Here is a 13,652-nt window from a genome sequence, read left to right on the forward strand (position 1 = left end):
GTTTGAATATTTGTTACAAGTTTTTGTGCTTTTACTTTTATATTTTATATATACTTTTATATTTAATCCATTTGGCCTACTATAACAGAATACCTCAGACTGGGTAATTTATAAACTGCATAAATATACTGCTCACAGTTCTGGAGGCTGGGAAGTATAAGATCAAGGCACCAGCGGATTCGATGTCTACTCTGCTTCGAAGATCCCACCTTCTAGCTGAAAAGGTAAACAAGCTTCCTCAAGTTTATTTTATAACTGTACTAATCCCATTCATGAGGGCTCTTGCCTTCTAAGCTAACTAACCACATGCTAAAGAACCCATTTCTTAATCCTACTGCATTAGTGATTAAATTTCAACATACGAATTTTTGGAGAGGTGGGGAAGATAGACATACAGAGCATGGCACTCCCTTACTGTCAGACAGGTACTCTTCAAAACTCAGTAAACTCCCTAACAGCATTACTCTTCTGGTCTCATTTTAATTTACTGATTCTCAAAATCAAATGTGTATGAACTGTGTCTGAAGAAAAAAAGAATTAAAAAGGGCCTGAGAAATGGTTGGTATGCATTCTCTGAGTACACATTTGATCTTTCTGCTGCCTTTTTTCTTTGCTTTGTTCTGGGTAATCCTGAAGATCAGAAAACTAAATGCTGGATAAGAGTAATATTGGTATTCTATTCTTTGATATAGAACATCTACCACTTTGTACCGTCAAGTTGAGAGATGAACACTTTTGGTAGTTTTGGAATCTGATCACATCACTTTATGGTCTATGAGTAAAAAATAGTACCAACAGTAACAATACATGCCTAACAATTTTATAGCATTTACTATATGCCAAGGATTGTGTCCTCAATTAACAAGTATATGACAGGACCCAGGAAGTCATATTGCAGAGTCCATGTTCTTAACTATTAATGCTTTCCAAAGGAAGGAAAACTACAGAAATATATTTTTCCACACCTTCAACTCCTAGCATTTAAACTGAAGGAAAGGCTATAAGAAATCTTCAACACTGTGAACTTCCCTGAAATGCATATGAGATTGCACATGTGCAGAAAAGAGTTAATACAGCAGGCCTGGGAATGCTATCTTTAGAAATGTCTGCCTGCAAAGTTAGCCCCTGAATGGCACCTAAGTCACTGGACGGTTCACTGACTAGCTTCTCTAAAAGACAGTATTTCACATGTGTTGTCACAACTTGTTGGAGGAATTAAGTGCACCCTGTGTGATTCCACTGGGAGAGGACTCTTGGAAGCTTGCCTCTGGTTTCCTGTACACTTTATCTGTGCACCTTTCCCCTTTGCTGATTTTTCTTTGTATCTTTTCCTACAATAAATCATAGCTGTGTATATGACTACACGATGAATCCTGTGAATCCTCCTGCACATCATCACACCTGTGAATTGATCTAGCAGGACCCTAACACAGAATGAATTGCTGCCTTTTTCCTTTCTTTCTTTTTTTTTTTAAAGGGACAGGGCCTTGCTATGTTACCCAGGCTGGTCTCTAACTCCTGGCCTGAAGCAATCCTCCTGCCTCAGCCTCCCAAGCAGCTGAGATTATAGGCATGAGTCACCGCACCTGGCTCTCTACTATTTTAGACAAAGAAAAATAAATCAGCTAATTCATTCTTTCCATTTCAGTTCATGAAGTTCATCTCCTACCCACTTACATAGATATTACATGACAATTATGACCCAACACCAGAAGAGTTAAAAAAAAATTCATTCTTTTTTCCTCAACCCTTTAAAAAAATTTCATCTTCTTTGTCTTCTTTTGTCATAATCAAGTCTCAGCAAAAATTTCATATTCCTATAGGTAATAACAGTCCTTATTCTGAAACTGCATTTTATAATTAAAAGGGCATGTGCAGGCTGGGTGCGGTGGCTCAAGCCTGTAGTCCCAGCACTTTGGGAGGCCGAGGCGGGTGGATCACGAGGTTGAGAGATCGAGACCATCCTGGTCAACATGGTGAAACCCCATCTCTACTAAAAATACAAAAAAATTAGCTGGGCATGGTGGTGCATGCCTGTAATCCCAGCTACTCAGGAGGCTGAGGCGGGAAAATTGCCTGAACCCAGGAGGCGGAGGTTGCGGTGAGCCGAGATCGCGCCATTGCACTCCAGCCTGGGTAACAAGAACGAAACTCTGTCTCCAAAAAAAAGGGGCATGTGCAGACTCAAGCAGTCTTATCAGTGTCATTTTTTTTTTTTTGAGACGGAGTTTCACTCTTGTTACCCAGGCTGGAGTGCAATGGCGCGATCTCGGCTCACCGCAACCTCCGCCTCCTGGGTTCAGGCAATTCTCCCGCCTCAGCCTCCTGAGTAGCTGGGATTACAGGCACAAGCCACCACCTAATTTTTTGTATTTTTAGTAGAGACGGGGTTTCACCATGTTGACCAGGATGGTCTCGATCTCTTGATCTCGTGATCCACCCGCCTCGGCCTCCCAAAGTGCTGGGATTACAGGCTTGAGCCACCGCGCCCAGCCATCAGTGTCATTTTTATAGTTATCAACATCATCCTCAGAAGGAATCTTTGAGAAACAAGTCACTTCACAGCAACTCTTGTAAAACACAGTCTTTGTCTTATAACATAGACATTCATTTTTCAAGTGGTACTCCTACATGGTACATATGGTTTTGCTCTAAGAGGGAGTACTGTCAATCTTGCTAACTGAATTTCACATTATGCAAACAGTGGATTGCTGCATGTTAAACCATTAATCACAAACTTTGTTTCAATAGAGAAGGAGGAGAATCAGTAAAAAAGGGGAAACAGGCTGGGTACAGTGGCTCATGCCTGTAATCCTAATACTTTGTGAGACTAAGGGGAGAGGATCACTTGAGGCCAGGAGTTCAACCAGCCTGGTCAAAAAAAGTAAGATCCTGCCTCTACAAAAGAAAAAATAATTAGCCAGGCATGGTGGCTCATACATGTAGTCCCAGGTACACAGGCAGTGAGAAAGAGGATCAATCATTTAAGGAGTTTGAGACTGCCATGATCATCCCACCATATTCCAGCCTAGGCAACACAGTGAGATCCTGTCTCAAAAAAAAATAATTCCACAATGCTAACCTTCATATAACATCATAGATGTTAAAAATAATTTTAAAATGTAACAATGCATAGATTCAATGTAGCTCTAGCAATAATAAATTTATTAATTACAAAGACGAAAATAATTCTGCAGTGGATAAGCTGAAAGACACTACTTTAAATAAGTGACCAAAGTTAGTATCACCAGTAACAAGCATAATTGACACCAGGAACCTCTTGTTGATACATGGACAAGGGTATACCATCATTTCTACAGTATACTTACAAAACTTCATACTTGAATTTAATTATGAGAAAACAAGAGTAAACATCAGATAAAGCCAAACTGAGGACATTCTATTTAAAAACTGACCAATATTCTTTAAAATTATCAAGGCTCGGTACAACAGCTCATGCCTGTAATGCCAGTATTCTAGGAGGCTAAGTTCGACAGATAATTTGAGGTTAGGAGTTTGAGCCCAGCCTGGCCAACATGGTGAATCCCTGTCTCTACCAAAAAATACAAAAACTAGCTGAGTATAGTGGCACACACCAGTAGCCCCAGCTACTCAGGAGGCTGGGGCAAGAGAATCGCTTTAACCTTGGAGATGGAGTGAGCTGAGATCATGCCACTGCACTCCAGCCTGAAAGACAGTGAGACCCTGTCTCAAAAAAAAAAAAAAAAAAAAAAAAAAGACCAGCCTGGGCAACACAGTGAGATCTCATTTGTATTTAAAACAAAAAGAAAAAGAAAAAGAAAATTAGCCAGGCCAGAGTTCAAGAGTAGTCTGGGTAACATAGCAAGACCCCATCTCTACAAAAAATTTAAAAATTATGCAGGTGTGGTGGCATGTACCTACAGTCCTAACTACTCCAGAGGCTGAGATGGGAAGATCACTTAAGGCCGAGAGGTCAAGACTGTGGTGAGCTATTGCAGTAAGCTGTGTTTGCACCACTGCAGTCCAGCCTGAGTGACAGCAAGAGACTTTTCTGTATTCAGCAGAAAATCTTGCTGTCCTGCTTTCCTTGTTGAAGCTGTGGATAAAATCCTGTTCTTAGAAGAGCAAGGAGTCATAACAATTTAATGGAATGTGTAATCCTGGACTGAATCCTGGGCCAAAAAAAAGAATACTACCGGACAGTTTAAGAATCTGAATAAGGGGGCCAGGCGCAGGGGCTCACGCCTGTAATCCCAGCACTTTAGGAGGCCGAGGCGGGCGGATCACGAGGTCAAGGGATCAAGACCAACCTGGTCAACATGGTGAAACCACATCTCTACTAAAGTACAAAACATTAGCTGGGCATGCTAGCGGGTGCCTGTAATTCCAGCTACTCAGGAGGCTGAGGCAGAAGAATTGCCTGAACCTGGGTGGTGGAGGTTGCGGTGAGCCAAGATCACGCCATTGCACTCCAGCCTGGGTAACAAGAGCAAAACTCCGTCTCAAAAAAAAAAAAAAAAAAAAAATCTGAATAAGGTTTGTAGATTAGTTCACAGAACTGTGGCTTTTTTTTTTTCTTTTTTTTTTTTTTTAAACTTTTTGAGATACAGTCTTGCTTTGTCACTCAGGCTGGAGCACAGTGGGGCTCACTACAACCTCTGCCTCCCAGGTTCAAGCGATTCTCCTGCCTCAGCCTCCTTAGTAGCTGGGATTACAAGTGCTTGCAACCAGGCCCAGCTAATTTCTGTATTTTTAGTAGAAACTTAAGTTTTACCATGTTGGCCAGGCTGGTCTCAAACTTCCTGACCTCAAATGATCTACCCACCTTGGCCTCCCAAAGTGCTGGGATTACAGGCATAAGCCACTGTGCACAGCCAACGGTTTCAACATTAATTTCCTGATTTTGGTAACTGATATTGTTGAGATTTAAGATGTTAATATTAATTGAGAAAGCTGTGATATACTTAAATTCTCTGTCCGATTTTTAGAACTGTTTGCTTAAATATGACACCATTTCAAAATGAAAACTAAAAAATAACATCTTTTTAAAAAGATACAGAAAAGGCCGGGCACGGTGGCTCAAGCCTGTAATCCCAGCACTTTGGGAGGCTGAGGCGGGTGGATCACGAGGTCAAGAGATCGAGACCATCCCGGTCAACATGGTAAAACCCCGTCTCTACTAAAAATACAAAAAATTAGCTGGGCATGGTGGCACATGCCTGTAATCCCAGCTACTCAGGAGGCTGAGGCAGGAGAATTGCCTGAACCCAGGAGGCGGAGGTTGCGGTGAGCCGAGATCACGCCATTGCACTCCAGCCTGGGTAACAAGAGCGAAACTGTGTCTCAAAAAAAAAAAAAAAAAGATACAGAAAAGCATAATGAAAAGTCAGTTTTTCTTCTCTCATCTTCCTACTACCCAGTTATCCTTCCCAGAGGAATCTACTGTTCCCGTCATAAAAGCCACATACTTTAAAGTAATTCTGAACTATTAAACTTTAAAGATATATTAAACTCAATGAACTTTTTAAAATTACAAACGCCCCAAACTAGATTTATTAAAATTGATGCTGACCAATTGTTTTCTATCTAGTATAATGTCAAAGATATCAAAAAAAGTCTTTGTACTATTTGGCTTTAATTGTTTAAACAAAGTTTTGCTTTTTTTCTTTTTTAACATGGCAAGATTTTATCATGGGGTTTAAACAAAATTGCAACCAACTATTTTACAGACTTCACTAAACCAATGCTTTGTATACTTAAATATATTCATAAATATTAAGTATTTTGTGGTGTCAAATCTGTTTCCTTCCTTTCCAGGATACTGATTTTGCTTGGTCTCCAATTGAGGAAGGACTTGTTTCCAACATTAAGTTTAGAATTGGATGTTTGGAACTCAAGCTCGTTTCCCCATAGAAATCATATAATAAACGTTAGTTCCCTGATTAGCTTAGAAAGGAGCCAATTTAACCTATAATGTACACAAGGGTTATTCCAATATAACACATGTAAATTCAAATCAAGTTCTCAATTTTAAAAAGTGCTGCTATAAAGTATCTCCAGTGTCCCAAAACTTGAGAAAACAGGCACATACCTTCTTTCTTTAATTTCCTCCTTTTTCCAACACCTCAACTCATGACTACTCATTTCCACATCCCAGAGAAGGAGTTATATACTTGTAACTTTCCCACTCCCAAATCGTGGCATGGCAGTGTGCTAAGCTGAGAGGCAGAGGTCATGCTGGAATATCATTACATAACTCTACACTGTAGCCAATGCTGAAGACTGAAGAGTACAGACAGAATTAAGGAGAGAAGGTTCATATGTGACTGTGTGTATATATGGTCCCTACAGGACTGTTTACATATGTTCATATACTCTTCCCATATATTCCTCATTCCATCATTATTAGACTTGGACATATGACTCACTTTAGGCAATGGGATACAAGTAGAAATGTAAGCTGTATCAAAGATCATTTAGGTGACCTGGCTTGGTCTCTTGTGCACCTGCCCTCAGCCTAAGAGAAAAAAAAACACTGAGATTTATAACTTGTTTGTAATAGCAAAGTCTGGTTGATTTAAAAGTTTCTCCTCATCCAATTTCAATTGTCATGTCATCTGTCTGTTAACTACATACCTTATAGCTCATAAACATGTACTAGAATGAGGTTAGAAATGTTGACAAAAGCTAGAAAGAACATGGGTAGGCAATCCTGCAGTCTAACAAATTTCAGAAAATGTTATCTATAGCACCCTCAAATAGCCTTTAATAGCCTTCTTATTATTCCCCACTCCTATTCCCCAGTTTGGTCTTTGCATGGTAGTCAGGCTAATTATATTTAAAACAGAAATCAGTTTATGTGTTTATGTTATACCTCTGTCTGATCATGAGGGGTCTTATAGGCCATGGTATGGAACTTTGAGTGTCATGGTGAAAACAAAAGAACTCTAGAGGTATTAAAATAAAAAATGTAAACCATAACACAGTAGGGCCAGTTACCAGACTGAAGTAATTTTCCTAAATCTTAGTGAACCTTAAGTATTAACTACTGTAGGCCAGGTACGGTGGCTCAAGTCTGTAATCCCACCACCCTGAGAGACCAATGTGGGAGGATCGCTTGAGCCCCCGAGTTCAAGCCTATCCTGGGCAACACAGTGAAATTACCTCTCTTTACAGAAAATTTAAAAACAAATTAGCCAGACATGGTGGCATGTGCCTATAGTCCCAGCTACTCAGTAGGCTGAGGTGGGAGGATTGCTCGAGCCTGGGAGGTCCAGGCTGCAGTAAGCCGTGGTTGTGCCACTGCACTCCGGCCTGGGCGACAGAGCAAGACCCTGTGTCAAAAACAAACAAAAAACCTACTTCTTTCACATTACTGTCTATACAAGAATAAAGAAAAGGGAAAACATGTAAATAAAACCATAAGTACAAGTTGGAAGGGAAAAAACTGCTACTAAATTTTCAAATATCTTGATTCACATCTAGAAAACGTAGAGTAAGACTATTAAACAAAGCAATGAAATTTAAAAATTCAGGTAAAATACCATACACATTTAAAAATTAGCAGAAAGTTAAAAATTTTTTAAATAGGCAAATATGACATACACATCAAAAAAAAAAAAAAAAAAAACCTATAAAGTCAGTATTCAGACTTACCTTAACAGGAGTTCTTTGGGAAGTTTTTTATTGATTACAGCTTCATCGCTATTTGAAAACATCTGCAGAAACAAAATCATCGTGTCAAGTGTTGCTTAATATTTTATTACAGAATGTTGAACTCAATAGTTTAAAGGCAATTCTCTCAGGAAAAGAGGTTAAAAAAAAATAGAGAGAGAGAGGGTATTATAAACCAAAGTCATAATTTTGGAGGAAAAAGATCTTTAAAGCATTTAATTCATTCCCTGTTTTCAAAGAAAAAGAATTAATAGCAGTCAGAAGGATACATTAAATGCCAGATACTGTTTTAGGTGTTTTCACATATTAATGGTTTTAATCTTCATATCATCCCTATTATCTTCAATTTATAGACAGGCAACTTAGTTACCAAAGTTACTGCTCAGAGGCTGGGCGCAGACTTACGCCTTTTAATTCTAGTACTTTCAGAGGCTGAGGCAGGTGGATTGCTTCAGCTCAGGAATTCAAGAGCAGCCTAGGCAACAGGACAAAATTCTTTTTTTTGAGACAAGAGTCTTGGTCTGCAGCCAAGGTTGGAGTGCAGTAGCATAATCTCAGCTCACTGCAACCTGTGCCTCCCAGGTTCAAGTGGTTCTCCTGCCTCAGCCTCCCCAGTAGCTGGGGTTACCAGCACATGCCACCACATCCAGCTAAATTTTGTATTTTTAGTAGAGATGGAGCTTCACCATGTTAGCCAGGCTGGTCTTGGACTCCTGACCTTAGGTGATCCACCTGCCTTGACCTCACAAAGTGTTGGGATTATAGGTGTGAGCCACTATACTCAGCCAACTTGGCAAAACTCTGTTCTCTGCCCCAAAAACACAAAAAATTTACCACGTGTGGTGGTGTGCATCTGTCATCCCAACTACACAGGAGGCTGAAGTGAGAGGACTGATTGCCTGAGTTAGGGAAGTGGAGGTTGCGGTGAGCTGAGATCATACCACTGCACTCCAGCCTCAGTGAGAGAGTGTGACCCAGTCTCAAAAAAAAAAAAAAAAAAGGCCTGGTGTGGTAGTGCACACCTGTAATTCCAGCACTTTGGGAGGCTGAGGCGCGCGGATCACGAAGTCAAAAGATGGAGACCATCCTGGCTAACACGTTGAAACCCCATCCCTACTAAAAATACAAAAATTAGCTAGGCATGGTGGTGTGCACCTGCAGTCCCAGCTACTTGGGAGGCCGAGGCAGGAGAATCGCTTGAACCCAGGAGGCAGAAGTTGCAGTGAGCTAAGATCTAGCCACTACGCTCTAAACTGGCAACAACAGAGCAAGACTCCGTTCTCAAAAACAAAAACGAAAAGGTTTACTGTTCAGCTCACATCACTATGGATGTGACTATTTTAATATGCCATTAAGATAAGGTGACTCCCCAAACTTGGCTCACATTTACTCGTTCAAGGAGATGTTCAGAAACCTGGAATAGAAAATATTCTCTCTGGGCCAGGCACAGTGGCTCACACTTGTAATCCCAGAGTTTTGGAAGGCTGAGGTAGGTGGATAATCTGAGGTCAGGAGTTTGAGACCAGCCTGGCCAACATGGTGAAATGCCGTCTCTACTAAAAATGCAAAAAAGTTAGCTGGAGGTGCTCACCTCAGCAGCACATATGCTAAAATTGGAACAATACAGAGAAAATTAGCATGGCCCCTGCGCAAGGATGACACACCAACTTGTGAAGCATTTCATATTTTTCAGAACAGAGGCCTTGGAAGTAACGCCACACATCTACAACCATCTAATCTTTAACAAACCTGACAAAAACAGGCAATGGGGAAAGGATTCCCTGTTTAATAAATGGTGATGGGAAAACTGGCTAGCCATGTACAGAAAGCTGAAACTGGACTCCTTCATTACACCTTACACTAAAATTAACTCCAGATGGATTAAAGATTTAAACATAAGATCTAACACCATAAAAACCCTAGAAGAAAATCTAGGCAAAACCATTCAGGACATAGGCATAGGCAAGGACTTCATGACTAAAACACCAAAAGCAATGGCAACAAAAGCCAAAATAGACAAATGGCATCTAATTAAACTTAAGAGTTTCTTCACAGCAAAAGAAACAATCATCAGAACCAGCAACCAACAGAATGGGAAAAAATTTTTTCAATCTACCCATCTGACAAAGAGCTAATATCCAGAATCTACAAAGAACTAAAGCAGATTTACAAGGAAAAAAAAAACAAGCAAGCCCATTTGAAAGTATGCAAAAGATATGAACAGACATTTTTCAAAACAAGACATTTATGTGGCCAAAAAACATAAAAAAATGCTCATCATCACTGGTCACTAGAGAAATGCAAATCAAAACCACAGTGAGATACCATATCACACCACTTAGAATAGCGATCATTAAAAAATCTAGAGACAACAGAAACTGGAGAGGATGTGGAGAAACAGGAAAACTTTTTACACTGTTTGTGGGAGAGTAAACTTTAACCATTGTGGAAGACAGTGTGGCGATTCCTCAAGGATCTAGAAATAGAAATTCCATTTGACCCAGCAATCCCATTACTGGGTATATACCCAAAGGATTATAAATCATTCTATTATAAAGACACATGCACACGTATGTTCATTGTGGCACTGTTTACAATAGCAAAGACCTGGAACCAACCCAAATGCCCATCAATGATAGACTGAACAAAGAAATGTGGCACATACACAACATCGAATACTATGCAGCCATGAAAAAGGATGAGTTCATGTCCTTTGCAGGGACATGGATGAATTTGGAAACCATCATTCTCAGCAAACTGACACAAGAACAGAAAACCAAATACCGCATGATCTCACTCATAGCAGGTGTTGAACAATGAGAACACATGGGCACAGGGAGGGAAACATCACACACTGGGATCTGTTGGGGGGTAGGGAGCTAGGGGAGGGAGAGCAGGGGATGGGGAGGTTGAGGAGGAATAATATTGGGAGAAATGCCTGATGTAGGTGATGAGGGGATGAAATCAGTAAACCATCACGGCATTTGTGTACCTGTGCAACAATCCTGCAAGATCTGCACACGTACCCCATAACTTAAAGTACAATAAAAAAAAAAAAGGAAAAAAAATTAGCTGGGTGTGATGGCATGTGCCTATAGTCTCAGCCACTCAGGAAGCTGAGGCATGAGAATCACTAGAACCCCAGCCTGCAGAGCTTGCATTGAGCGGAGATTGCACCACTATACTCCAGCCTGGGCAACAGAGTGAGACTCCATCTCAATTTAAAAAAAAAAAAAAAAGGAAAATATTCTCTTTCACGTTTATATAGTGTGCAGAAAATAGTGCTTCTTAATCACCACCATAGCATTCTTGATGATCTCAAGTGACCATTTAACAAATTAATCAAATTACTCACAATGGGTACTTTTAACGAGAGCCACCATTTTTGCCACAAAGGAAATCATGACTATAAGCTTGTCTTGTAAGCTATGTAAAAAACCAAATACCATACACAATCAAAAGCACAGTAAAAAGAGCATATACACATGTCATCAAAGCTGAGAGTTCCATCGCTGCTAATAATTACTGCAGAAATTGCTCTTATGGTCACGCAATAAACATTACTGAATACCTACCTATCAGTCCCTTTTCTAGACAATGGGATAAAAAGAAAATAAGACGCTCTCTCTGTCCTTAAGGAGCTCTTGTGCTACAATGAAGAAAACAGAAACAAATAACTTACTAATTACTAGAGATAGATGACAAGTGGTATATAGGAGAGGACAAAGGATGACACAACTAATTCTACCTGGAACTATATCTAATTCGAGTGTTAAAAGGAGGTCAGAAATTAGGAAAAAAGATAATATGTACAAAATAACAGACTAATTCATGAAGATCCTAGTATCTCATGGAAGATTAAAGCGGAAATGATAGGGAAGTCATGGACAAAATGCACTCCCCCTCAATCTCATTTAAAGAGTAATTTTAATAAAAAATGTTTGGGTCAGGTGTCGTGGCTCACGCCTGTAATCCCAGTATTTTGGGAGGCCAAGGCAGGCGGATCACGAGGTCAAGAGATTGAGACCATCCTGGCCAACATGGTGAAACCCCGTCTCTACTAAAAATACAAAAATTAGCTGTGTGTGGTGGCACGCGCCTGTAGTCCCACCTACTAGGGAGGCTGAGGTCAGAGAATTGCTTGAATCTGGGAGGCAGAGGTTGTAGTGAGCCGAGATCACACCACTGCACTCCAGCCTGGCAACAGAGTAAGACTTTGTCTCAAAAAATAGTAATACTTTTCTTTTTTCTGAGATGGAGTTTCATTGCTGCCCAAACTGGAGGGCAGTGGCATAATCTTGGCTGACTACAACCTCCTCCCTGGTTCAAAAGATTCTCCTACCTCAGCCTCCTGATTAGCTGAGATTATGGGTGCCTGCCACCACACTGGGCTAATTTTTGTATTTTTAGGTGAGATGGGGTTTCGCCATGTTGGCTAGGCTGGTCTCAAACTCCTGAGCTCAATGGATCCTGCTTGCCTCAGTCTCCCAAAGTGCTGGGATTACAGGTGTGAGCCACCGTGCCTGGCCTAAATATATTCTAATGATTACAGTAACCTATATTACAGATAAATGGAAAGCTCTGTGAAGGCAGGCACCATGCCTTTTATGTCTGCCATATTCTTACAGTTACGCACAGAGCCTGATATATGGCAGAAAATTAATAAATCTACCTCTGGGCAACACGGCGAAATCCTGTCTCTACAAAAACACAAAAATTAACCAGGTATTGGCTGGGCGTAGTAGCTCACGCCTGTAATCCCAGCACTTTGGAAGGCCAAAGTAGGAGGACAGCTTGAGTTCAGGAGTTCAAGACCAGCCTGGGCAATATAGTGAGATCCCATCTTGAAAAAAAATGTAAAAAGATTTATAAATAATAAATCAACCAGATGTGATGGTATATACCTGTAGTCCCAGCTACTTGCAGAACTGAGGTGGGAGGATCACTTGAGCCTAGGAAGTCAGGGATGCAGTGGAGCATGTACACGCCATTGTACTCCAAACTGGGCAATAAACCTTTCCCTCTAAACAAGGTTGGGTTCCTCTTTTTTTTTTTTTCTTTTTTTTTTTTGGTAAAGATGGAGTCTCGCGTGTTCTCAGGATCTCCTGAGGGGTGTGTGAGACCCACACACACACACACACACACACACACACACGGAGTCTCATTATGTTGGCCAGGCTGGTCTGAAACTCCTGGCCTCAAGTGATCTTCCTGCCTCGGCCTCTGAAAGTGTTGGGATTTCATTTGTGAGCTACTGTGCCTAGCAGGTTCTTCTGATGTTCTTAAATAACATGGTTTCTAAGATACTGCGTCCCTTTGGTCATTATTCTCTGGGTGCACTCAAGCAGCAATACACAAAGTTGTAATGTATTTATATATATTTTTTCTTTTGAGACAAGGTCTCACTCTTTTGCCCAGGCTGGAGTACAGTGGTCCTATCACTGCAGCCTTGACCTCTAGACTCAAACAATGCTCCCCTCTCAGCCTCCTGAGTAGGCAGAACTACAGAAATGTGCTATCACACCTAGATAATTTTTGTATTTTTTGTAGAGATGGGACCTCAGTATGTTGCCCAAGCTAGTCTTGAACTCCTGGGCTCAAGAAATCCTCCTGCCTCAGCCTCTGAAATTGCTGGGATTTGGCTGGGCACAGAGGTTGCCATGGCGCAGCCCACCACCTCAGCCTCCCGAAGTGCTGGGATTATAGGTGTGAGCCACTGCACCCAGCCAGATAATCTGGTTTTATATTAACACAGGGGACATATCATATTTCTATAATCTGTCGATAAACAGTTACAAAGAAGCAGTCATTGGAAAAACATGGGAGCAATTCAATTCTTATTGTTTCAAAGGACAGGATCACCTAAACATGCAAGCAGATACTGCAATAGCCATGACTTATAGGGGTAGAATGTTCTTCAATATTCTGGTTTTTAGAAAACTAAGCAACTTGGTTTGTATACATTAGTATATTGTTGATTTGTATAAAATTATAAT

At 40.7% G+C, this 13,652-nt stretch overlaps 1 protein-coding gene and 1 non-coding gene across 4 annotated transcripts in view; one reads left to right on the plus strand and one right to left on the minus strand.

The window, feature by feature from the left end:
• The window catches only part of FBXL20 (F-box and leucine rich repeat protein 20), a 124,877-nt gene that overhangs the window by 65,775 nt on the left and 45,450 nt on the right, over positions 1-13,652 (minus strand). For all 3 annotated transcript variants that reach the window (XM_074388691.1, XM_010341802.2, XM_003931186.4), the window contains exon 2: positions 7,639-7,700. In XM_074388691.1, coding sequence (XP_074244792.1) covers positions 7,639-7,700 — 62 coding nt within the window. The remainder of the gene's footprint in view (positions 1-7,638; positions 7,701-13,652) is intronic.
• LOC120366962 (U6 spliceosomal RNA) lies at positions 9,240-9,346 on the plus strand. The gene has a single exon (XR_005581473.1). It is a non-coding gene; the product is annotated as a U6 spliceosomal RNA (small nuclear RNA).

Source organism: Saimiri boliviensis, chromosome 17, assembly GCF_048565385.1.
Source record: "Saimiri boliviensis isolate mSaiBol1 chromosome 17, mSaiBol1.pri, whole genome shotgun sequence".
NCBI classification, from domain to species: Eukaryota; Metazoa; Chordata; class Mammalia; order Primates; family Cebidae; genus Saimiri; species Saimiri boliviensis.